At 42.0% G+C, this 25,690-nt stretch overlaps 2 protein-coding genes across 15 annotated transcripts in view; both read right to left on the bottom strand.

Moving 5' to 3' along the window:
* Positions 1-10,447, bottom strand: part of LOC120739766 (nesprin-2-like) — an 85,386-nt gene extending 74,939 nt beyond the window's left edge. For 7 of the 8 annotated variants that reach the window (XM_040041640.1, XM_040041634.1, XM_040041637.1 and 4 more), the window contains exon 1: positions 122-10,447. In XM_040041640.1, coding sequence (XP_039897574.1) covers positions 122-10,417 — 10,296 coding nt within the window. In that variant the 5' untranslated portion in view covers positions 10,418-10,447. The remainder of the gene's footprint in view (positions 1-121) is intronic. The other variant, XM_040041641.1, reaches the window with a different exon arrangement.
* An 814-nt stretch (positions 10,448-11,261) lies between these two features.
* LOC120739768 (nesprin-2-like) overlaps positions 11,262-25,690 on the bottom strand; it is a 64,104-nt gene continuing 49,675 nt past the window's right edge. For 6 of the 7 annotated variants that reach the window (XM_040041648.1, XM_040041649.1, XM_040041647.1 and 3 more), the window contains 13 exons: positions 23,255-23,482; positions 22,874-22,990; positions 22,369-22,677; positions 21,688-22,032; positions 21,365-21,543; positions 20,538-20,754; positions 20,224-20,322; positions 19,143-19,307; positions 18,460-18,807; positions 18,120-18,256; positions 15,836-15,965; positions 15,509-15,682; positions 11,262-15,342 (listed from right to left, as the gene is read on the bottom strand). In XM_040041648.1, the coding sequence (XP_039897582.1) occupies positions 11,803-15,342; positions 15,509-15,682; positions 15,836-15,965; positions 18,120-18,256; positions 18,460-18,807; positions 19,143-19,307; positions 20,224-20,322; positions 20,538-20,754; positions 21,365-21,543; positions 21,688-22,032; positions 22,369-22,677; positions 22,874-22,990; positions 23,255-23,482 (5,988 nt within the window). In that variant the 3' untranslated portion in view covers positions 11,262-11,802. The remainder of the gene's footprint in view (positions 15,343-15,508; positions 15,683-15,835; positions 15,966-18,119; positions 18,257-18,459; positions 18,808-19,142; positions 19,308-20,223; positions 20,323-20,537; positions 20,755-21,364; positions 21,544-21,687; positions 22,033-22,368; positions 22,678-22,873; positions 22,991-23,254; positions 23,483-25,690) is intronic. The other variant, XM_040041643.1, reaches the window with a different exon arrangement.

The following is a 25,690-nucleotide window of genomic DNA, read 5'->3' on the forward strand; positions in this document are numbered from 1 at the left end:
GGTTTTGGTAGACAAGTTAATGTTTTACATGTAGGCTATGCATTAGTCTATCTATGATGCAGGGGTAACATAATTGCACTTTATCATAGAAAAATAGGTCATCATAGCCCTCATAACATACCTGTGGCAGTTTCTTAAGCCTTGTTCCAGTGGCCTCCATGGTAGTGGTGGTGGTTGTTGTGCTTATGCTGAATGGCAGTTCTACACTGGTGCTTCTTTCTTTTTCCTTTTCTTGAATTTTCTTCTTCTGCTTCTCTTCTTCTTCTTTCCTATTTGTTGCATCTGTTTGGACTTTAGGATACACAACTGGTTCTGACAGGAGTTTGGTAAAGCTTTTTGGAGCATCTGCTTTATTCATCTCAGATGCAGGCTTTTCTTTCTCTGCTTCAAGAGACCTAAGCTCTTGGGTTTGTGTTATTTTTTCAGACTTCGTAGTTGTTTGATCACTGTCAGTCCTTGTACTTGTTGCTATCACAACAGATGTGGTTATGGTGGCCGGTATATTTGGCTGTAGAGTGGGTACGCTAGACCCCATGCTGAGTTTTTCCACTGTAACAGACACTTCATGCTGGCCTTTGGGTGCATCAAGTACATCTTTAGTTACAAACTCCTCTCGCAGATTGACCTCCTTTGGTCTCTCCTCTGTGGCATTCAAGAACTTCAACTTATTAAGTGTTTCTGGTTCTACAGTGTCTCGTTCAGATAAACTTATTTCTACACATGTTGACTCTGTTTCACCTGCATGTATCAGTACAGATTGAGCTGCGTCAGTCTGAGCTACACCTTCCTTCATTTCAGTCCTAAATTGTTGGACTTCTACTACTGTGGTTTTAACTCCAGCCTCTTCAGGAAGAACCTCAGCTGCACTCGTATCTCTGTGTTCTTCTGAACTTTCACACTGGATACTTGATCGAGATGTATCTGTTCTTGACACATGCTCTTCTCGAACTGCTGGTATTACAAGCACCTCAGGGTCCATCTGAATTTTCTTCATTTTAACAAATTTGACATCCAGGCTTGTGGGTACGTCTTCCACTCCATGTGTTAATACTTTAGGGTGCTTGTCTTGGACGCCAAGTTCCTTAGTCACAATAGGTTTGTCTTCTGTGGTTTTCAAGAGCTCTCCACTGACCTCTGGCTCCAGCAGAGCAGGCTGAGCGGAGTCACTTTTTTCTATCATGAAAGATGTCTGTTCATGCTCATGACGACTTGTTGGTACTTCTACTTGTAAAACAAGCACCTCAGGCTCAATCTGGGTTTCCTCTACTGTAAAAGACTTGTCACTTAGGCTCGTGGGTACATCACCCACTCCATGCATTAACAATTTAGAAGAGCCTTCTTTGACACCAAGTTTCTTAATCCCTGTAGGTCTGTCCTGTGCGATTTCCAAGATCTCTAGCTCAATCACTGTTTCTTGTTTTACAATGTCTTGCTCAGGTAAGCGTATTTGTGCAGATGTTGTCTCTGCTTCACTTGATTGCTCCAGTGTAGTTTGAGTGGAGTCACTCTGAGCTGCAATTTTTGGTCTTTCAGCGCTAATTTGTTTCTCCTTCACTGTGACTGAAGCTTCAGAGGGCTCTGCTTGGACCACAAGGTCCTTAGTATCTGTTCTTGATGCTGCTGCTGTCATGACTAACGTTCTTTCATGCTCCTTGTCGCTGGTTGACATATTGAGTTGTAAAATACACACTTGAGGTTCTGCCTGGATTTTCTCTGCTGTGACTGATAGTTTGTCCACACTTTTTGGTGAATCAAGCACAACATTTGTGGAGAACTGTGTAGTTTTCATGAGTTCTTGCTCAGTTACTGTTTCTGATTGTACAGCTTCTCCCTCAGGTAAGCTAATTTCTGCAGATGCTATTTTTCTTGGCGGCAGCACTGCAGGTTGAGTTGAGTCCACCAGAGCTACATCTTCTTGTGTTTCAGTGCTGATTTGTTGCACCTCCATTCCAACTGTTGCCTCCCCAGGGTGAGCATCAGCTGGACTCACATCTTTCTTCTGAAGTTCTGAATCACATTCGATATTTATTTGAGACATGTCTGTTCTGCTGTCTGTGGTCTTCAAGAGCTCTTGCTCAGTCACCAGTTCTGGTTTTACAGCATGTTTTTCAGATAAGCAAATTTCTGCAGAGACTGTCTCTGGTTCACGTGTCTGCAGCAGTGAAGGTTGAGTGGAGTCGCTCTGCGCCACATCTTCTGGTCTAGCAGCTTCCTCAGGTTGAACTTCAGCGGCAGTCAAATCTTTGTTTACTGCAATGATTTCAGACTGGATACTTGAATGAGCTACATCTGCTCTGGGTACATCTGTTACCACAACAAATGTTCTTTTATCCTCCTCCTGGCTGGTTGGTGAAACAAGGACCTCAGGCTCCCCCTGGACTTTCTCTTTTGTAATCGTCTTGTCATCCAGTCTCATGGGTATGTCATCCAGTTCATATGGTTTAGGCTGCTCACCTTGGATCACAAGTTCCTTAGTCACAGTAGATCTATGCTTTGTGGTTTTTAAGAGCTCTTGCTCAATCACTGGTTCTAGTTTTACAGTGTCTTGCATTGATAAGTTTATTTCTGCAGAAGCTATCCCTACTTCAGCCGGTGGACCTGAGTCGCTCTGAGTCACATCCCCTTGTCTATCAGTGGTGATTTGTTGCACTTTGATTATATATTCAGTCTCCTGTGTAACCTCAGCTGAAGTATCATCTTTATTTCCCAGCTCCCTTTCATGCTGGATACTTAAATGAGCTGTATCTGGTTTTGGTTCTGCTGATGTCTTCACAAATATCTTTTCCTGTTCTTTTTGACTGATTGGTATATCCAGCTGTAAAACGTTCACTTGAGGCTCCACTTGAATTTGCTTTATTGCAACTGATTTTTCATCCAAGCTTTTGAGTGAATCAAGCACATCTTTTGTGGGGACATCCTGTTTCATGTTGTAATCCTTCACCTCCACTGATCTAGCCTGTGCAGTTTTCAAGGTCTCTAGTGCAATCATTGTTTGTGGTTCTGCAGTGTCTTGTTCAGGTAAGCTTATTTCTGCAGATTGTGTTTTCTTTGCTTCACCTGGCTGAAAAAGTGCAGCTTGAGTAGATTCACACTGAGCCACGAGATCCACTGGCATTTTAGTCTTCATTTGCTGCACCTTTATTGTAAAGCTAATTTCTTGTTCAGGTTGAACATCAGCTGAAGTCAAATCTTTGTTTACTTGAGAATGTTCAGACTGGATACTTATATCTGTTCTTGGCACATCTGCTTTCGAGACAAATGATCTTTCATGCTCCTCATGGCTGGCTGGTAAAACAACATCAGGCTCCACTTGGACTTTTTCTGCTTTTTCATCCAGGCTCATGGGTATATCATTCCCTCTATGTATTGACAGTTCAGAGCGCTCTTTTTGGACCCCAGTTTCCTTAGTTATCATAGGTCTGTCCTGTGTGTTTTTCAGGAGCTCCTGCTCAGTCAGTTTTTCTGGTTTTACAGTACCTTGTTTGGATATGTTTATTTCTGCAGACATTGCCCCTGCTTCACTTTGCAGGAGTGCATTTTGAGAGGAATTACTTTGATCCAGATACTTTTGTGTGTCCATGGTGATTGGTTGCACTTTGACTATAACTTCAGCCTCCTCAGAGGGTACATGAACTCCTTCACACTGCAAACTTGATTGAGCTGTATCTATCTTTGGTTCGGCTGCTGTCATGACAAACGTCTGTTTCTGTTCTTCATTACTGGTTGGTATATCTATTTGTAAAACTCGCACTTGAGGCTCAACAAGGTTTTTCTTTCCTGTAACCAGTTTTTCATCCAAAGTGTGGGATACATCAGGTACATCTGTTTTGGAGACCTCTTTTAAGTCGTAATCCTTCAGCTCCTCTGGTTTCTGTGTGGTTCCCAGGATCTCTAACTCAATTGCCGTTTGTGGTTTTACAGTGTCTTCCTTAAATAAGCTTATTTCTGCAGATATTGTCTCTGTTTCAACTGGCTGCAGCAGAACAGTTTGAGTAGAGTCACTCTGAGCCACATCCTTTGGCGTTTCTGTGCTGATTTGTTGTACCTTGACTATGAGTGTAGCCTCCTCAGGGTTAACCTGAATTGCAGTCTCTTTTTGTTCCCACTGCATACTTGATTGAGCTGTATCTGCCATTGGTACTGCTGCTGTCATGACAAATGTCTTTTCCTGTTCTTCATGACTCGTAGGTATATCAAGCTGTAAAACTCTCACTTGAGAGTCCCCCAATATTTCCTTTTCATCCAAGCTTTTGGGTAAATCAAGTACATCTTTTCTAGAGACCTCCTCTTTTAAGTTGTAGTCCTTCAGCTCCCCTTTGCTATCCTGTGTGGTTTTCAAGATCTCTAGCTCAATCACCATGTCTGATTTTATAGTGTCTTGCTCAGATAAGCTTATTTCTGCAGATACTCTCTCTTGTTCACTTGCCTGCAGAAGTGCAGGTCGAGAAGAGGCATACATCTCCACATTATCTTGCATTTCAATGCTGATTTGTTGCATCTGTACTCTGACTGTAGCTTCCTCTGGGTGAACCACAACTGCAGTTTTATGGCTGGTTGGTATTTCATAGTCCAAACTAAGCACTTTAGTCTCCACTTGGATTTTATCCCCTGTAACAGACTTGTCATCTGGGCTCATGGGCACATGTTTTTCTGAGGTGAAAACAGTTGCAGTAGGCTGACTAGAGCCTTGGTCAGCCTTAATATCATTCCCTTCAGCACTGCTTACTTGCAGTTCTACACTGGTTGTCTCAACGTTGCTTTGTGGTGTGGTCTCACACTGTACAGTCAAGTGCTCCATGTGCATCTGGGGGTCATTTTGCACTGAGACAGTAATATTTTCAGATGTGTGTATTCTTGTCTTTATACTCATTTCTTCAGCTTTGAATGCTTCATCTTCAAGAGACTTTTGAACCTTGATGCCTAAAATATTTTGCCCATCGTCATGTTGGATGTTGACTTCAGGTTGTATTTGTAAGTTATCTGAGACTGTTTGCTGACTCATAGTCTCATTTAGCTTAGATGAGGCTATTTCTGTTACATCTGTCTCTGTCTCATGAGGCTGCTCCATTGAAACAATGGCAAAAGTAGTAGATTCCTTATCAGAAATTCTTGTGTCTGGCTGATATTGGTTTGTCTCAAACAATTGTGGGACTGTTCGATTAGGCAGCTCAAGAACTAAATACCTCATCGGAACCTCTTCTGTGTTACTCCATAATTTGTTAATACAATCTGCAATATTTGTTGTATCTGTAAAACTAGAAGAAAGACATGGCTGCATTTGTGGCGCTGTGGCTGAATCTCTTGCATCAGATTGAGGTGCTGTGCATTCTGGTGCCTTGTTATCAGGCTGAAGAGAAACTTTTGGACTGTCTGACTTTCTTTCACATGGTGAAAACTTAGTTGATTCTATAGAAATACTGTCAGTTGTTACAGTGACTGTCTGCAAACTTAAATGTGCTTTTCCCTTTTCAATTTCTTTCTCCATTTCGTTGTACTCCAATAGACTCTCTGACGTCTTCTTTGATGTAGGGAGTTCAGGTTCTTCCAGGGAAATGTTCTGATCCATATTTTCTCTATCTGGATGTCTATCAATAGGTGGGACTGAATCAGAAGCAATGGAAAGTTCAACATCATCTGACTTTTCTCCAGTTTGTATGGGAGATACGTCTTCCAAAACAACAGAAGTAACTTGCTCTGTAGATGAGACTGACAGAATCTCATTGTCATGTTCTGTTTGAGTTGGAATCTGGTCCTTGATTGCAAGCTCAGGAGAAACCTTTGGAATCTCTGGTTTTCTTTCACTTGGTGAGAATTCAATTGACTCTACAGTTTCAGTTTTTCTAGTAATCACCTGTACATTTAAAGCTGCGTTTTCCATTTCTGTTTCTTTCTCTATTTTCTTGGACTCTACAAGACTCTCTGAAGATTTCCTGGTTGGGGGGACTTCAGGTCTTTCCAAAGTGGTAATTTTAGCTTCCTTGGTGGAACCCACAGATTCAGGTTCTTTCAAGGTCTCAGGCAAATCCGTACTAATAAGTTCCGAGGAAGCTTTACGACTCTTTGACTTTCTTTTGGGTGGTGAGCGCTGTGTGGATGAGACTGACAGCGTTTCACTGTCATGCTCCTTTGTAGTTGGAATCTGGTCCTTGATTGCAAGCTCAGGAGAAATCTTTGGAATCTCTGGTTGTCTTTCAGTTGGTGAAAATTCAGTTGACTCTACAGCAACAGTTTCAGTTTTTCTAGTAATCACCTGTAAATGCAAGGCTATCTTTTCCCTTCCACTTTCTTTCTCTGTGTCCTCAGACTCCACAAGACTCTTTGAAGTTTTCCTTGTTTGGAGGGCTTCAGGTTTTTCCAAAGTGGTAATCTTAGCTTCCTTGGTGGAACCCACAGATTCAGGTTCTTTCAAGGTCTCAGGCAAATCCGTACTAATAAGTTCCGAGGAAGCTTTACGACTCTTTGACTTTCTTTTGGGTGGTGAGCGCTGTGTGGATGAGACTGACAGCGTTTCACTGTCATGCTCCTTTGTAGTTGGAATCTGGTCCTTGATTGCAAGCTCAAGAGAAACCTTTGGAATCTCTGGTTGTCTTTCACTTGGTGAAAATGCCGTTGACTCTACAGCAAAAGTTTCAGTTTTTTCAGTAATCACCTGTACATTTAAAGCTGCGTTTTCCATTTCTGTTTCTTTCTCTATTTTCTTGGACTCTACAAGACTCTCTGAAGATTTCCTGGTTGGGGGGACTTCAGGTCTTTCCAAAGTGGTAATTTTAGCTTCCTTGGTGGAACCCACAGATTCAGGTTCTTTAAAGGTCTCAGGCAAATCCGTACTAATAAGTTCCGAGGAAGCTTTACGACTCTTTGACTTTCTTTTTGGTGGTGAGCGCTGTGTGGATGAGACTGACAGCGTTTCACTGTCATGCTCCTTTGTAGTTGGAATCTGGTCCTTGATTGCAAGCTCAGGAGAAACCTTTGGAATCTCTGGTTGTCTTTCACTTGGTGAAAGTTCCGTTGACTCTACAGCAACAGTTTCAGTTTTTCTAGTAATCACCTGTAAATGCAAGGCTATCTTTTCCCTTCCACTTTCTTTCTCTGTGTCCTCAGACTCCACAAGACTCTCTGAAGTTTTCCTTGTTTGGAGGGCTTCAGGTTTTTCCAAAGTGGTAATCTTAGCTTCCTCGGTGGAACCCACAGATTCAGGTTCTTTCAAGGTCTCAGGCAAATCCGTACTAATAAGTTCCGAGGAAGCTTTACGACTCTTTGACTTTCTTTTGGGTGGTGAGCGCTGTGTGGATGAGACTGACAGCGTTTCACTGTCATGCTCCTTTGTAGTTGGAATCTGGTCCTTGATTGCAAGATCAAGAGAAACCTTTGGAATCTCTGGTTGTTTTTCACTTGGTGAAAATGCCGTTGACTCTACAGCAACAGTTTCAGTTTTTTCAGTAATCACCTGTACATTTAAAGCTGCGTTTTCCATTTCTGTTTCTTTCTCTATTTTCTTGGACTCTACAAGACTCTCTGAAGATTTCCTGGTTGGGGGGACTTCAGGTCTTTCCAAAGTGGTAATTTTAGCTTCCTTGGTGGAACCCACAGATTCAGGTTCTTTCAAGGTCTCAGGCAAATCCGTACTAATAAGTTCCGAGGAAGCTTTACGACTCTTTGACTTTCTTTTTGGTGGTGAGCGCTGTGTGGATGAGACTGACAGCGTTTCACTGTCATGCTCCTTTGTAGTTGGAATCTGGTCCTTGATTGCAAGCTCAGGAGAAATCTTTGGAATCTCTGGTTGACTTTCAGTTGGTGAAAATTCAGTTGACTCTACAGCAACAGTTTCAGTTTTTCTAGTAATCACCTGTAAATGCAAGGCTATCTTTTCCCTTCCACTTTCTTTCTCTGTGTCCTCAGACTCCACAAGACTCTTTGAAGTTTTCCTTGTTTGGAGGGCTTCAGGTTTTTCCAAAGTGGTAATCTTAGCTTCCTTGGTGGAACCCACAGATTCAGGTTCTTTAAAAGTCTCAGGCAAATCCGTACTAATAAGTTCAGAGGAAGCTTTACGACTCTTTGACTTTCTTTTTGGTGGTGAGCGCTGTGTGGATGAGACTGACAGCGTTTCACTGTCATGCTCCTTTGTAGTTGGAATCTGGTCCTTGATTGCAAGCTCAGGAGAAACCTTTGGAATCTCTGGTTGTCTTTCACTTGGTGAAAGTTCCGTTGACTCTACAGCAACAATTTCAGTTTTTCTAGTAATCACCTGTAAATGCAAGGCTATCTTTTCCCTTCCACTTTCTTTCTCTGTGTCCTCAGACTCCACAAGACTCTCTGAAGTTTTCCTTGTTTGGAGGGCTTCAGGTTTTTCCAAAGTGGTAATTTTAGCTTCCTTGGTGGAACCCACAGATTCAGGTTCTTTAAAGGTCTCAGGCAAATCCATACTAATAAGTTCCGAGGAAGCTTTACGACTCTTAGACTTTCTTTTGGGTGGTGAGTGCTGTGTGGATGAGACTGACAGCGTTTCACTGTCATGCTCCTTTGTAGTTGGAATCTGGTCCTTGATTGCAAGCTCAAGAGAAATCTTTGGAATCTCTGGTTGTTTTTCACTTGGTGAAAATGCCGTTGACTCTACAGCAACAGTTTCAGTTTTTTCAGTAATCACCTGTACATTTAAAGCTGCGTTTTCCATTTCTGTTTCTTTCTCTATTTTCTTGGACTCTACAAGACTCTCTGAAGATTTCCTGGTTGGGGGGACTTCAGGTCTTTCCAAAGTGGTAATTTTAGCTTCCTTGGTGGAACCCACAGATTCAGGTTCTTTAAAGGTCTCAGGCAAATCCATACTAATAAGTTCCGAGGAAGCTTTACGACTCTTTGACTTTCTTTTTGGTGGTGAGCGCTGTGTGGATGAGACTGACAGCGTTTCACTGTCATGCTCCTTTGTAGTTGGAATCTGGTCCTTGATTGCAAGCTCAGGAGAAACCTTTGGAATCTCTGGTTTTCTTTCACTTGGTGAAAGTTCCGTTGACTCTACAGCAACAGTTTCAGTTTTTCTAGTAATCACCTGTAAATGCAAGGCTATCTTTTCCCTTCCACTTTCTTTCTCTGTGTCCTCAGACTCCACAAGACTCTCTGAAGTTTTCCTTGTTTGGAGGGCTTCAGGTTTTTCCAAAGTGGTAATCTTAGCTTCAACGGTGGAACCCACAGATTCAGGTTCTTTCAAGGTCTCAGGCAAATCCGTACTAATAAGTTCCGAGGAAGCTTTACGACTCTTTGACTTTCTTTTGGGTGGTGAGCGCTGTGTGGATGAGACTGACAGCGTTTCACTGTCATGCTCCTTTGTAGTTGGAATCTGGTCCTTGATTGCAAGCTCAAGAGAAACCTTTGGAATCTCTGGTTTTCTTTCACTTGGTGAAAGTTCCGTTGACTCTACAGCAACAATTTCAGTTTTTCTAGTAATCACCTGTAAATGCAAGGCTATCTTTTCCCTTCCACTTTCTTTCTCTGTGTCCTCAGACTCCACAAGACTCTCTGAAGTTTTCCTTGTTTGGAGGGCTTCAGGTTTTTCCAAAGTGGTAATTTTAGCTTCCTTGGTGGAACCCACAGATTCAGGTTCTTTAAAGGTCTCAGGCAAATCCGTACTAATAAGTTCCGAGGAAGCTTTACGACTCTTTGACTTTCTTTTGGGTGGTGAGCGCTGTGTGGATGAGACTGATAGCGTTTCACTGTCATACTCCTTTGCAGTTGGAATCTGGTCCTTGATTGCAAGCTCAGGAGAAACCTTTGGAATCTCTGGTTGTTTTTCACTTGGTGAAAATGCCGTTGACTCTACAGCAACAGTTTCAGTTTTTTCAGTAATCACCTGTACATTTAAAGCTGCGTTTTCCATTTCTGTTTCTTTCTCTGTTTTCTTGGACTCTACAAGACTCTCTGAAGATTTCCTGGTTGGGGGGACTTCAGGTCTTTCCAAAGTGGTAATTTTAGCTTCCTTGGTGGAACCCACAGATTCAGGTTCTTTCAAGGTCTCAGGCAAATCCGTACTAATAAGTTCCGAGGAAGCTTTACGACTCTTTGACTTTCTTTTTGGTGGTGAGCGCTGTGTGGATGAGACTGACAGCGTTTCACTGTCATGCTCCTTTGTAGTTGGAATCTGGTCCTTGATTGCAAGCTCAAGAGAAACCTTTGGAATCTCTGGTTGTCTTTCACTTGGTGAAAATGCCGTTGACTCTACAGCAACAGTTTCAGTTTTTTCAGTAATCACCTGTACATTTAAAGCTGCGTTTTCCATTTCTGTTTCTTTCTCTATTTTCTTGGACTCTACAAGACTCTCTGAAGATTTCCTGGTTGGGGGGACTTCAGGTCTTTCCAAAGTGGTAATTTTAGCTTCCTTGGTGGAACCCACAGATTCAGGTTCTTTAAAGGTCTCAGGCAAATCCATACTAATAAGTTCCGAGGAAGCTTTACGACTCTTTGACTTTCTTTTGGTGGTGAGCGCTGTGTGGATGAGACTGACAGCGTTTCACTGTCATGCTCCTTTGTAGTTGGAATCTGGTCCTTGATTGCAAGCTCAAGAGAAACCTTTGGAATCTCTGGTTGTCTTTCACTTGGTGAAAATGCCGTTGACTCTACAGCAACAGTTTCAGTTTTTTCAGTAATCACCTGTACATTTAAAGCTGCGTTTTCCATTTCTGTTTCTTTCTCTATTTTCTTGGACTCTACAAGACTCTCTGAAGATTTCCTGGTTGGGGGGACTTCAGGTCTTTCCAAAGTGGTAATTTTAGCTTCCTTGGTGGAACCCACAGATTCAGGTTCTTTAAAGGTCTCAGGCAAATCCAGTACTAATAAGTTCCGAGGAAGCTTTACGACTCTTTGACTTTCTTTTTGGTGGTGAGCGCTGTGTGGATGAGACTGACAGCGTTTCACTGTCATGCTCCTTTGTAGTTGGAATCTGGTCCTTGATTGCAAGCTCAGGAGAAACCTTTGGAATCTCTGGTTGTCTTTCACTTGGTGAAAGTTCCGTTGACTCTACAGCAACAGTTTCAGTTTTTCTAGTAATCACCTGTAAATGCAAGGCTATCTTTTCCCTTCCACTTTCTTTCTCTGTGTCCTCAGACTCCACAAGACTCTCTGAAGTTTTCCTTGTTTGGAGGGCTTCAGGTTTTTCCAAAGTGGTAATCTTAGCTTCCTTGGTGGAACCCACAGATTCAGGTTCTTTCAAGGTCTCAGGCAAATCCGTACTAATAAGTTCCGAGGAAGCTTTACGACTCTTTGACTTTCTTTTGGGTGGTGAGCGCTGTGTGGATGAGACTGACAGCGTTTCACTGTCATGCTCCTTTGTAGTTGGAATCTGGTCCTTGATTGCAAGCTCAGGAGAAACCTTTGGAATCTCTGGTTTTCTTTCACTTGGTGAAAGTTCCGTTGACTCTACAGCAACAATTTCAGTTTTTCTAGTAATCACCTGTAAATGCAAGGCTATCTTTTCCCTTCCACTTTCTTTCTCTGTGTCCTCAGACTCCACAAGACTCTCTGAAGTTTTCCTTGTTTGGAGGGCTTCAGGTTTTTCCAAAGTGGTAATTTTAGCTTCCTTGGTGGAACCCACAGATTCAGGTTCTTTAAAGGTCTCAGGCAAATCCGTACTAATAAGTTCCGAGGAAGCTTTACGACTCTTTGACTTTCTTTTGGGTGGTGAGCGCTGTGTGGATGAGACTGACAGCGTTTCACTGTCATACTCCTTTGCAGTTGGAATCTGGTCCTTGATTGCAAGCTCAGGAGAAACCTTTGGAATCTCTGGTTGTTTTTCACTTGGTGAAAATGCCGTTGACTCTACAGCAACAGTTTCAGTTTTTCAGTAATCACCTGTACATTTATAGCTGCGTTTTCCATTTCTGTTTCTTTCTCTGTTTTCTTGGACTCTACAAGACTCTCTGAAGATTTCCTGGTTGGGGGGACTTCAGGTCTTTCCAAAGTGGTAATTTTAGCTTCCTTGGTGGAACCCACAGATTCAGGTTCTTTCAAGGTCTCAGGCAAATCCGTACTAATAAGTTCCGAGGAAGCTTTACGACTCTTTGACTTTCTTTTTGGTGGTGAGTGCTGTGTGGATGAGACTGACAGCGTTTCACTGTCATGCTCCTTTGTAGTTGGAATCTGGTCCTTGATTGCAAGCTCAAGAGAAACCTTTGGAATCTCTGGTTGTCTTTCAGTTGGTGAAAATGCCGTTGACTCTACAGCAACAGTTTCAGTTTTTTCAGTAATCACCTGTACATTTAAAGCTGCGTTTTCCATTTCTGTTTCTTTCTCTGTTTTCTTGGACTCTACAAGACTCTCTGAAGATTTCCTGGTTGGGGGGACTTCAGGTCTTTCCAAAGTGGTAATTTTAGCTTCCTTGGTGGAACCCACAGATTCAGGTTCTTTCAAGGTCTCAGGCAAATCCGTACTAATAAGTTCCGAGGAAGCTTTACGACTCTTTGACTTTCTTTTTGGTGGTGAGCGCTGTGTGGATGAGACTGACAGCGTTTCACTGTCATGCTCCTTTGTAGTTGGAATCTGGTCCTTGATTGCAAGCTCAAGAGAAACCTTTGGAATCTCTGGTTGTTTTTCACTTGGTGAAAATGCCGTTGACTCTACAGCAACAGTTTCAGTTTTTTCAGTAATCACCTGTACATTTAAAGCTGCGTTTTCCATTTCTGTTTCTTTCTCTATTTTCTTGGACTCTACAAGACTCTCTGAAGATTTCCTGGTTGGGGGGACTTCAGGTCTTTCCAAAGTGGTAATTTTAGCTTCCTTGGTGGAACCCACAGATTCAGGTTCTTTCAAGGTCTCAGGCAAATCCATACTAATAAGTTCCGAGGAAGCTTTACGACTCTTTGACTTTCTTTTTGGTGGTGAGCGCTGTGTGGATGAGACTGACAGCGTTTCACTGTCATGCTCCTTTGTAGTTGGAATCTGGTCCTTGATTGCAAGCTCAGGAGAAACCTTTGGAATCTCTGGTTTTCTTTCACTTGGTGAAAGTTCCGTTGACTCTACAGCAACAATTTCAGTTTTTCTAGTAATCACCTGTAAATGCAAGGCTATCTTTTCCCTTCCACTTTCTTTCTCTGTGTCCTCAGACTCCACAAGACTCTCTGAAGTTTTCCTTGTTTGGAGGGCTTCAGGTTTTTCCAAAGTGGTAATTTTAGCTTCCTTGGTGGAACCCACAGATTCAGGTTCTTTAAAGGTCTCAGGCAAATCCGTACTAATAAGTTCCGAGGAAGCTTTACGACTCTTAGACTTTCTTTTGGGTGGTGAGTGCTGTGTGGATGAGACTGACAGCGTTTCACTGTTATACTCCTTTGTAGTTGGAATCTGGTCCTTGATTGCAAGCTCAAGAGAAACCTTTGGAATCTCTGGTTGTCTTTCAGTTGGTGAAAATTCAGTTGACTCTACAGCAACAGTTTCAGTTTTTCTAGTAATCACCTGTAAATGCAAGGCTATCTTTTCCCTTCCACTTTCTTTCTCTGTGTCCTCAGACTCCACAAGACTCTTTGAAGTTTTCCTTGTTTGGAGGGCTTCAGGTTTTTCCAAAGTGGTAATTTTAGCTTCCTTGGTGGAACCCACAGATTCAGGTTCTTTAAAAGTCTCAGGCAAATCCGTACTAATAAGTTCAGAGGAAGCTTTACGACTCTTTGACTTTCTTTTGGGTGGTGAGCGCTGTGTGGATGAGACTGACAGCGTTTCACTGTCATACTCCTTTGTAGTTGGAATCTGGTCCTTGATTGCAAGATCAAGAGAAACCTTTGGAATCTCTGGTTGTTTTTCACTTGGTGAAAATGCCGTTGACTCTACAGCAACAGTTTCAGTTTTTTCAGTAATCACCTTTACATTTAAAGCTGCGTTTTCCATTTCTGTTTCTTTCTCTGTTTTCTTGGACTCTACAAGACTCTCTGAAGATTTCCTGGTTGGGGGGACTTCAGGTCTTTCCAAAGTGGTAATTTTAGCTTCCTTGGTGGAACCCACAGATTCAGGTTCTTTCAAGGTCTCAGGCAAATCCGTACTAATAAGTTCCGAGGAAGCTTTACGACTCTTTGACTTTCTTTTGGATGGGGAACGCTTTCCTTCATTGAAAGCAGTAATTTCTTTTGTTGCAGTTGCATCCTCTGGAGATAAAGGACATTTCTCACTATCTGGCTCTTCCTTTGTCTCAGTTGGCTTTGTCGTAGGCAAGAATGATATATCACTCTCATGTTGTATTGTAGTTGGATTGTGATCTTTGCTAGCAACACCAAGATAAACCTTTGGATGCCCTGACTTTATGTCCATTATTGAAACCTCTATCAAGTTTTCATCAGTAGTTTCAGCTCTTCCACTATCCATAACTCCATGTAAATCTGGCTTTTTACTTTCAGTTTCTTTTTCACTTGGTTCTTTGATAACATCCGGAACTGATGGTGATGTCTTCTTTTCAGGCTGTTTCTTGGATTGTGTCTGTGCCACTGAAGGAAATTCTGGAGAACTCATTAAAGCCTTTGACTTTCCTGTGCTTGGTGAAAATTGGCCTTTTTCTGTATCAGTTATTTCAGCTATTTTTTCTGGCATATTTGGAGTTGGAGTTGAAGACCCAGCGGGTATAGGTTTTTTCTTTTCAGTAACAAAACCTTTGTTCTCGCCATTAAAGTCCAAAGAAGAAGTTTTGCTTTGAGGATCTTCCCTAGTCTGAGGTAACTCAGTATCACCAAGATCAAAGCAAAGTTCTGCGCTCTTTGATTTTCTCGTCATAGGCAATAATCTAGATTTTTCCATAGGTGTTTCAGCTGACTCTGATGTTACGTTATACTTGTCTGATTCACCTTTGGTCTCTGTTGACTGCACACTAGCAACTTTTTCCAGTGGAAACATTGGCTCTGCAAGCTGAGAGACCTCAAAACTCTTTGACTTCTTACCTTTTTGAATGATTTCACTTTTTTCCACAGCCACTTTAGTTTGCTTACAAGTCATTGGAGATTTCTCACTACTAGGCTTTTGCTTATTCTCTGCCTCATCCTTGGTTTTATTTTCAGCATACAGTTGTTCAATTTCAGTTTCTTCAGTAACAGCAGGAGTTTCAGTGACCTTGTGCATCACAGTGGGTTCCTCAGAAGCAGGCTTATTTGCCTCATTTGTAACAGGCTCACCTGTGATATCTAACCTTACAGTTTTGGTCTGTGGTTCTTGAGAAGTAGTATAGCTTTGTATCACCACAGATGTTGAAGCAGAAGTAGGATAAACAGTTTTTTTCTCAGATGAGCGCTTGCTTTTTCGTGGCGGTGCCACCACAGAGGCCTTTGTCTCCTGCAGGTTCTCTGACGACTGGTTGTCAGGCAGTTTTTGTTTACTTCTTTGATTAAGTTCCTTGAATAGAGAGGTTAAGAAGCCATTAATTATGACAAACATATTTCCTTAATCCAATTAAGATACAGCAATATATTAGATATTAAACTGCTTTGTTGTGTCAAACAATGGATGTTTATGAGTTTTCTTATGAAATGTTCAAGGCCAAATAATTTAGCACAAATACCTTTAGGCTCTGACTTAGAGAAATTTTCAGTGTGTCTGCTTCTCTGAGAGCTTCTGAGCCTTCTTTTTCTAGTTTCTCAAGCAAGTCCAATGTCAGACAGGCCATTAGAAAATGTCGGTGCGAAAGTGCCTCCTGTAGGCTGGCTTGCAACTTTTCACCTTCCTCTAACATCTGCTAACATCAGAAGGAAAAACATGTAAAAGTGGTTGTAGCATATGTCTGATATTAAGAAAACATACAGTACTCAGGCAAAATATTAATGTCCATTATTAATATTTAGGAACAGTAATAAAATCAGCGTGTTACTCAAATAAGAAGAAAAGAGACCTGCACAGAGGAAAGGGACACAGATGGTTTGCTGTGGTTCCATTTTTGCAGAGCATGAAGACAGTCCCTGAGACATGTTGCTGTGTTTGTGCAGCAGGTAACCTGATGCTCAGTCAGCCTATTTTTTAGACTGTGGATATAATGAACAACAATTTATTGTAATCTCAGCACTTAACATGTTACCTGACTATAATATATGAGAAAGAAAACATATTTTTACAGGATGAAAAAAAAAAGATAAAGAAGTATTTATTTTTCCAGTGCTGTAATTATACATCTGTGTGCATCTATATACATGTGAATTTTGTTTTTAAAAAAGGTCTTTCAAAACCAGCTGAAACATTTATATAAGGTTAATATCTAGGTTATAAATACAGGGGAACTCTGTGTATCCATGCAGTTGAGCAAGAGCAGAATGACCCACTAAGGCATGTGGCTGGCAGGCAAGAATAATTGAAGAGTAAATTGAAAGGGGCAGATGATGCTAGCTTAGAATTCATTACAAAATATCTATTTAAACAGGCTTACAGGGAGTGCATAATTATTAGGCAAATGAGTATTTTGTCCACATCATCCTCTTCATGCATGTTGTCTTACCCCAAGCTGTATAGGCTCGAAAGCCTACTACCAATTAAGCATATTAGGTGATGTGCATCTCTGTAATGAGAAGGGGTGTGGTCTAATGACATCAACACCCTATATCAGGTGTGCATAATTATTAGGCAACTTCCTTTCCTTTGGCAAAATGGGTCAAAAGAAGGACTTGACAGACTCAGAAAAGTCAAAAATAGTGAGATATCTTGCAGAGGGATGCAGCAGTCTCAAAATTGCAAAGCTTCTGAAGCGTGATCATCGAACAATCAAGCGTTTCATTCAAAATAGTCAACAGGGTCGCAAGAAGCGTGTGGAAAAACCAAGGCGCAAAATAACTGCCCATGAACTGAGAAAAGTCAAGCGTGCAGCGGCCAAGATGCCACTTGCCACCAGTTTGGCCATATTTCAGAGCTGCAACATCACTGGAGTGCCCAAAAGCACAAGGTGTGCAATACTCAGAGACATGGCCAAGGTAAGAAAGGCTGAAAGACGACCACCACTGAACAAGACACACAAGCTGAAACGTCAAGACTGGGCCAAGAAATATCTCAAGACTGGTTTTTCTAAGGTTTTATGGACTGATGAAATGAGAGTGAGTCTTGATGGGCCAGATGGATGGGCCCGTGGCTGGATTGGTAAAGGGCAGAGAGCTCCAGTCCGACTCAGACGCCAGCAAGGTGGAGGTGGAGTACTGGTTTGGGCTGGTATCATCAAAGATGAGCTTGTGGGGCCTTTTCGGGTTGAGGATGGAGTCAAGCTCAACTCCCAGTCCTACTGCCAGTTTCTGGAAGACACCTTCTTCAAGCAGTGGTACAGGAAGAAGTCTGCATCCTTCAAGAAAAACATGATTTTCATGCAGGACAATGCTCCATCACACACGTCCAAGTACTCCACAGCGTGGCTGGCAAGAAAGGGTATAAAAGAAGAAAAACTAATGACATGGCCTCCTTGTTCACCTGATCTGAACCCCATTGAGAACCTGTGGTCCATCATCAAATGTGAGATTTACAAGGAGGGAAAACAGTACACCTCTCTGAACAGTGTCTGGGAGGCTGTGGTTGCTGCTGCACGCAATGTTGATGGTGAACAGATCAAAACACTGACAGAATCCATGGATGGCAGGCTTTTGAGTGTCCTTGCAAAGAAAGGTGGCTATATTGGTCGCTGATTTGTTTTTGTTTTGTTTTTGAATGTCAGAAATGTATATTTGTGAATGTGGAGATGTTATATTGGTGTCACTGGTAAAAATAAATAATTGAAATGGGTATATTTGTTTTTTGTTAAGTTGCCTAATAATTATGCACAGTAATAGTCACCTGCACACACAGATATCCCCCTAAAATAGCTAAAACTAAAAGCAAACTAAAAACTACTTCCAAAAACATTCAGCTTTGATATTAATGAGTTTTTTGGGTTCATTGAGAACATGGTTGTTGTTCAATAATAAAATTATTCCTCAAAAATACAACTTGCCTAATAATTCTGCACTCCCTGTACAACTTAAGAAACCCTAGTTGGGAGTTTGGCAGTGTTTTGCTGGATGGTATCTTTTTTCCCTACTTTTTATACCATGAGGTAAATTTCAAAAAATATATATATAAGAAATAAAATGTCATAACAATTTGGATTCAGAATGTTTCATGGTCTAACAAGCAGAGTCATAAAAGTCATCATTTTCACAGCAGGATACCTGGCATGCTGTTCCCATAACGAGTCAACCCCACTGATGATTTCTGCTGGCAGCTCATTGGTCAAAGATGCCAAGTTTACTTCCTGTTGCAGGTCATGAATTTTCACACCCGAATCCTCTAGGGACTTCTCACAATTCTAACATAAAGAGACAGCAACATCACAAAAGAGCATAGAGTTGATATTTCTGAATGGGAAATGCAATAAAGCCTATTCAAAAGGTGTCTTCCCAAGATAGAATGCAGAAATGCAAATTATTATTTTTTTCAGCCATTACTTTTCAAAACTTTCTTGCTACTATAACTTAAAAAATAGCTGAAAATTCCATCTGTGGTAATTACCTGTAGGCTGTGCCAGTGCTGTTCAAGTTGAGCGATATTGTTTTGTGGTTCACTATAACTGAGTGCCTGGTCGAGAGAGCGGAGCTCCCACTGCAGGGCTGCAATTCCCTCCTTCAGCCCCTGGGTCCTTTTGGCCAACTGACTGTCCTGTTCATTTAGTTGCATCTCACAGACCCTCAGACGCTCCCTCACCTCCTGCTCTGAGACAGAACAGAGGTCATGGAGATGGCTAACCTCTAGGGTCAGGGCATCCTGACCCCCAGGAGTGCAGAGGTACAGCAAACTGTCTCTGGCAGAGTCCAGCTCCTTCATCTCTCTCTGCTCTCTGTCCACTGTCTGGAGCAAAGCCTGGCACCAGAAGGAGGGAAGAGGACAAGAGCCGGGATGTGAGAAAGTCCAGTAAATTATTTTAAGACTTTAAGTTTAAAAGTTGTAAAAACTTCTGTAATAGTCAAACGATCAAACATTTCTACGTACTTCAATAACAGAGAAAGAAACAATATGGATTTTTAAAAAGACAAAAACCCCAGTAAATTCTGCAGTCTTCATTTATTAGATTGTCTAATGGTGCAGTTTATTTGAGTACATTATCTTTATTGTAATAGAACATATTTAGTGTTTTATATGTTAGTTACTAACCACAGATGCTTAAACAACCGTTTGAAAGCATGCCATTTTCTCACCTTAAGGGTGTTCACAGCACTGTGCAGACTCTGTCTGTCTGCAGGAGGAGGTCCCAGGCTTTTAACCTGCTCCCTCAGCCAGTCCTGGGCTGCTTCATGCTGCTCCACTAGCTGTGTGCACTGCCGCTCTGTCACAATGCCCTGCTCCAGGTTGGCTACTGCATCCTGAAGGCGATTTTTTTGTGTTTGTGATTAATATTTTATTTTGAATTTTTCAGAACAACACAGTGCACTGTACATGCAAATCACATCAGGCAGAGATTGCATCAGCACAACAGTAGAGGAGTGGGGAGAACAGAACAAACAAACAAAGAGAAAAGAAAAAAAGCGGGTGGGCGGGTGTTATGGGGGACAAAAACAACCAGCCAGCATTTATCTATGTGGGACTTAAGGTGTATCTCACTCAGTGTTGTCACATAGATCCTCAGGATCCCAACGTCCATCCCACTCTAAGTTTTGGTTTGATCTTTTTTTTTTATTTTGAAAAGGTAGGGATCCCCCTTCAGGTGGAAACTCTCCACTTTATTCAGTAGGCTGTATGAGAGTTGTTCAAGTGCTGCCAGCCTTCCTGGTTGATTATATCATAGAGTAACAGGTAAGTTGGAGCGGGCTCTCCACTGGGAAATAATGAGCTTATGCCCTGACGTTAATGCAGTCTGCATCCATTCGACAACATTAGTTGGAAGAAGTTTGAGGAGTGATGGAGCCCTTAGAATGAATAATCTTGGTGAAAAGGGAATATCCCGTCGTATAACTGATTTGAAAAATTCATGAATCTCAGTTCAAAAATTTGGGGACTTAGGACAGATCCAAATATCATACAGGTCAATGTGTCCACCCCAGTCTGACATCACCAGCATTCGGGGGTCTGTATGATGTTCACCCTGCATAAATCTATGTGCTTACCAGTAAATCTGATTCACCAGACTTACACTTATATCAGTAGCTTGTGTCGATGCAAGTCATAAATATTTGGACAGCGAAGAGTAAAACAATAATGTAAGTAAGTAAAAAAACATTTACTTTTAAATAATTCACTTTTTTTTCTCAGAATGATGTGAAGACAGATTGCTGAACTCACAGTGAGCTCTTTCAGCAGAGCAGGGATAGACTCCTCCTTAGCTGTCCAGGTGGGGTCTGACCAGCTTTGGTCCTGTGTGACTTCAACCAGCTCTGCAGCCTTGAGAAAAACAGTGAAATACATTGAAGACACTTAAACTCTGACTGGCCTCTTTGATTAATGTGTTGAGATTTTATATAGCCCTCTCCCAGTTGTACTGAATACTCAAAGTGAGTTATAGGCTTGTGTTTTAATTATATTACTCAAGCTTTAACAATCCCAGAAGTTATTAACTGTCGCAACTTTAGCTAAAAAATTTCATGTAAGGTAATTACCTGCGTGCGGACGTTTGAGAGGACGGGGGCTAAGGCTGTAATCTGATCAACCAGGGCTCGGGCCTGTTCCACAGCTTGCCTCCGCTCTCCCAGGCCTGGCCAGGGGAAGACACGTGGAAGATTGGATGTTTGCTTCTGAAGCTCAGCCAGACGGGCCGCAGCCTGGTCTCGCTGGTACTGACAGGATACCAGGCGTTCCACAACACTCTGCAACTTGCTAATGGGTGATAGATATTAGAAAGTCGAACTTAGAAATGAAATGTAATGCAGCAACTGAAGAAATAATTGCCTTTGCACTTGCCTAGAAATACCATGGACATAAATTCCAAACTGAGCACTGCAGATGGCCCCGCCCCTCCCTGAGCCTGGTTCTGCCAGATGTTTATTCCTGTTAAATGAGAGTTTTTCGTTCCCACTGTCGCCAGGTTCTTATTCACAGGCAGTCACGTGACTGTTGGGGTTTTCTGTCTGTTGTTGTAGTGTGTTTACGGTGCAATATAAAGTTCCTTGAGATTTTGGCACTATATAAATTGAATTGAATTGAATTTGGCTTTTTTGAGGATTTTGCAAGAAAATCTGAACAGAACCTTCTGAAAAACTGATTAATTACAAAGTTTGACCTAATCTATGGCCTGATAAACCTGAATTTATCACAAAGTATGTCAGCTTTATGTAGAGGTTTATTTCAGTTACATTGTAACCTTGCTCTGTAACCTTGCAGCCACAAAGAGTTGAACCTGAGGACTATGAACAGATAGAAACCCTAGCCTCTACATAGGAAACAGAAGAAATCTCCCTCCCCTGTAGCTCAACACAGCTTTTTCTACCTTTGTGTCTCCTCAGCAGCCTGCAGCACTGCCCTCCACTGCTCCTCTGTATCTCTGACTGTCTGCTGAACCTCCAGCTTCTTGTCCTTCTCCAGGTCTTTGTGGTCACAAAGACTCTGCGCTCGCCTCATCAGCTCCAACAGTTGTGTCTCACCCCTTGACTTTGACCTCAAGGTGACCTAAAGACATTTTTTCAGTTAGTCATATATGTATATTATGTATAAAAACTCAATACCTTTCTCAATAATTTCAGCTTTGTATTGTGATTTTATAATATTGTAGCATAGAACACTTTCTATAGTTCGCTATTTTCCATGTTTCACCTGTGCTGCACTCAGTCTGTCCTGTAGCTGAGCCTTGCTGCCCTGAGTGCTCATCCCCATGGGATCAGCTTGTTTCTGCAGGCCTGTAATCCAAGCTTTAGTGCTTCCCGCATGAGCACAGAAAGCCCCTAGCTCCTTGGAGAGTGAGTACTGGACCTCAGCTTTTTGTAGAGTGTTCTCAGCGGTTTCCAGGACTGTCCTCCACTGCTCCTCTGAGTCTTTTACTGCTTGCAGAGCCTTTTGCCTCACAGTCTTAGGCAAGTCCTCTTGGTCAGACAGACTCTGGCTTAGTCTTTTTAGTTCTTCCAGCTTAGAGTCTCCCTCAGGCTTACAGCTCAGGATGGTCTAGAAATAAAAACAAGTCTTAGCTCAATTTCTCTTTTATTGACATGCAAAGTAGCCATATAAAAAAGCAGTGAAGATAAAGCATGGCAGTGACTGAGAATGCAAAAAAACAAAACAAAACTCTTTTAGAAATAAGTTCTTGTTGGTTATAAATATTACTATCAATAAGACCAACAAGAACATTTTAAAGTGTTCAAATGAAGGATTTAGACTTAAGGGAATTTTACAAATCAAATACTTTAATCTAATCTTTAACCAAACAATATACATACATTTTATGTCAGCATCCTGTGTATCATATATGTCTTCACCAAACTTTTTATTGTCCAAACTCACCTGTGCAGTGCTTATGATCTGTTCTGGGTCTTTCTGACTGCTCAGAAAGACAAGGCTCTGCTGCTTCTCTTCCAACCACATTCTGGTCTTTTCTCTCGTGGCTTCAAAGTCTTGCAGCTGGCTGTCCAGAGCGCGTTGCCTTTCAGCCAGAACCATTACTTCTTTAGCATCTTTCTGGAGTCTGATCCACTGTTCCTCAGTGTCTCTTACTTTTTGTTGAATCTCTTGTTTTTTATGTTCATCATACTCGTGATCAAGGAAACTCTGGGCTTTTATCTTGAGATTTTCAAGCTTGAAGTTCATAATGGCCTAGGAACAAAAATCATCTTTAAAACTGGCTTCACATGACTGATAATGAAGCTACACTATACCATGCTTTTAGTTAGATACAAACCTACAATTATCCAACTATACTTATTATATTATATTTATTGCAATAATGCTACAGGAACAAACAGTGTTACAAACTGTGCATCCAGCAGACACAGAGTGACTCTAAGCTCACCTGTGCTACATGCAGTCTGTTCTCGACTTTGGTTCCACTGCCAAAAGAGTTCAGCTGTTGTTGGAGGTCTTTTAGCCAGCCATCAGTTTCCCGCTGACAGGTATTAAATTCTTGCAACTGTCAAAAAGGAAAATATGTGAAATACACTTGATTCATCAGAAATAGAGGGGACTTTGTTTTACTCCCACCTGTTTATGAATGAGTACACTGTGCAACAATGCCACACCACAAGATGGGTAAACATTTCTATTATAAATGTTGAATAATGAATAATGCTGAATAATCCTAGAGTAAATTTGCTTGACTCACAGTTCAAAATAGACCTTTATTTATCTTCTTTTAATGCTGAGTTAGCAGCCATCTGACAATAAGTTCTCTCACCTCCAACCTTCTCCTCTCAGTCTCCTGGGCAATCTCAGCTTCTGCTGCGGCTTCAAGCTGTTTAGCATCCTGCAGAGCTGCCCTCCACAGCTCCTCCACATCTCTGACTGTCTGCTTGACCTGCTCTTTCCTGCCCTCATCAGCATCTTTGTGGTCACACAGACTCTGTCCTTGTCTCCTCAGGTTGTTCACCTTAGAGTCACCTTCAGGCCTCAAGGTCAAGAGGGCCTTAAGAAAAAAACAGAAAGAAAGAAAAAAGTATTAATGACAAAAGGTCACTATATCATCTAAATCAAATATACTGATCAGGTATAACATCATGAGCACTGAGAGGTGAAGTGAATAGGACTGATTATCTCGTTATTGTGGGATATATTATCAAGCAAGTGAACATTTTGTAATAAAAGTTGATGTGTTAGAAGCAGGAAAAATGGGCACATGTAAGGATTTGAGTGAGTTTCACAGGGACCAAAATGTGAAGGCTAGACAACTGGGTCAGAGCATCTCCAACATGGGCTGTTTTGGGTCTGCAATAGTTAGTATGTGTCATAGTGGTCAAATGAAGGAACAGTGGTGAACCATCGATGGAGTCATGGGCAGCCAAGTCTTACTGACCCCCTGTGAGCGACGGCTGACCCATGTGCCCAGGTCCAACAGACAAGCTGTTGTAGCTCAAACTGCTGTAAAAGTTCATGATGATTCTGATAGGAAGGTGTCAGAATACACAATGCATTACAGTTTGTTGTGTATGGGGCTGCAGACCTGCAGACCAGTCATGGTGCCCATACTGACACCTGTCCACTGCCCAAGGCTACGTCCACACTAATGCGTTTTCGTTTGAAAACACATCGTTTTCTCTCCGTTTTGGCCTCTCGTCCACACTGAGATGGTGTTTTCCCCAAAGGAAAACTCGGTGCTTTGAAAACGCTTTCAAAAACAAATACATGAAGACGGTGCGTTAGCGTCGCAGTGTGGACAGCGAAAACGGAGACTTTCGATGACGCATTTTAGTGATGTGATGCAGTCATGTGACCTAAGATAGCAGAGGGCATTATACAGCAGTTGTTTTGTTTGCTCTCAATTTTGACAGCCCTATTAAAGATTAATATCACTTTGTACATGCTTCAGATAACTTTTCTTCAAATTCTTTAATTCTCACTCGCTTTTGCAACTTTGTACTTTTGTGTTACTCGCACCAACAACTCCACCTCATTGTTAGTCCATTTAAAAAACTCGGTGCTTTTCCTCGACATTTTGCCGCACGTTTCAAAGAGCTGGAAAGTAAATAAACGGCAGACAGAAATGAGGCAGGACGAATCTTCTTGCGCTTCACGCATGCGCAGTACTGGAATGTAAGCGTTTTCGGACGTTTCTATGTGGATGCACAACTCTGTGAAAACGACTGAAAACGCTAGTGTGGATGCGGAGCGTTTTCAGACGAAAACGCAGTTTTCAAATCTATCCGGGCTAGTGTGGACGTAGCCCAAAACACCAACAAAAGGCACGTGAGCATGTGAACTGGATCATGGAACAATGGAAAAAGGTGTCCTGGTCTTGATGACTCACATTCTCTATAACATCACATGGATGTCTAAGTGCGTGTGCATTGCTTACCTGGGGGAACCAGGATGCACTGTGGGAATAAGGTAAGATTGCCAAAACAGTGTGATTGGGAAATCTTCTGCTGGAAAACCTTGGTTTCTGCCATCCATGTGGATGTTACTTTACCATGTACCACCTAGCTGAATACTGTGGCAGACCATTTACAATCTGTCATCAAAACAGTATCCCCTGATGGCTGCGGCCTCTTTCAGCAGGATAATGCATCTTGCCACAAAGCAAAAATGGTTAGGAATGGTTTGAGGAGCACAACATGTTGGAGGTGACTTGGCCTCCAAACTCCCCAGATCACAACATCTTACAGGACTTGAAGGATCTGTTGCTAATATCTTGGTGCCATATTGGTGCTTGGGCGATCGTGGCTCAAAGAATTGGAAGTTCGTCTTGTAACCGACTCAGTCGGTTCGAGCCCCGACTGAGTCGGTTCGAGCCCCGGCTCGGACAGTCTCGGTCGTTGTGTCCTTGGGCAAGACACTTCACCTACCGCCTACTGGTGAGGGGCCGATGGCGCGATATGGCAGCCTTGCTTCTGTCAGTCTGCCCCAGGGCAGCTGTGGCTACAACTGTAGCTTGGCTCCACCAGTGAGTGAATGTGAGAGTGAATGAATAGTGGAATTGTACAGCGCTTTGAGGGCCCCGAAAAGCGCTATATAAATGCAATCCATTATTATTTACCACAGCACACCTACAGGAGTCTTTTGAACTCCATGCCTCAATGAGTCAGGGCTGTCTTGGCAACAAAAGGGGGACCAATGATCATAATACTATGCCTGATCAATGATTGATTCACTCTTTTGAAACTCGGTAAAACAACAA

The sequence above is a fragment of the Simochromis diagramma genome, unplaced genomic scaffold (assembly GCF_900408965.1).
Source record: "Simochromis diagramma unplaced genomic scaffold, fSimDia1.1 OVJJ01000304.1, whole genome shotgun sequence".
Taxonomy (NCBI): Eukaryota; Metazoa; Chordata; class Actinopteri; order Cichliformes; family Cichlidae; genus Simochromis; species Simochromis diagramma.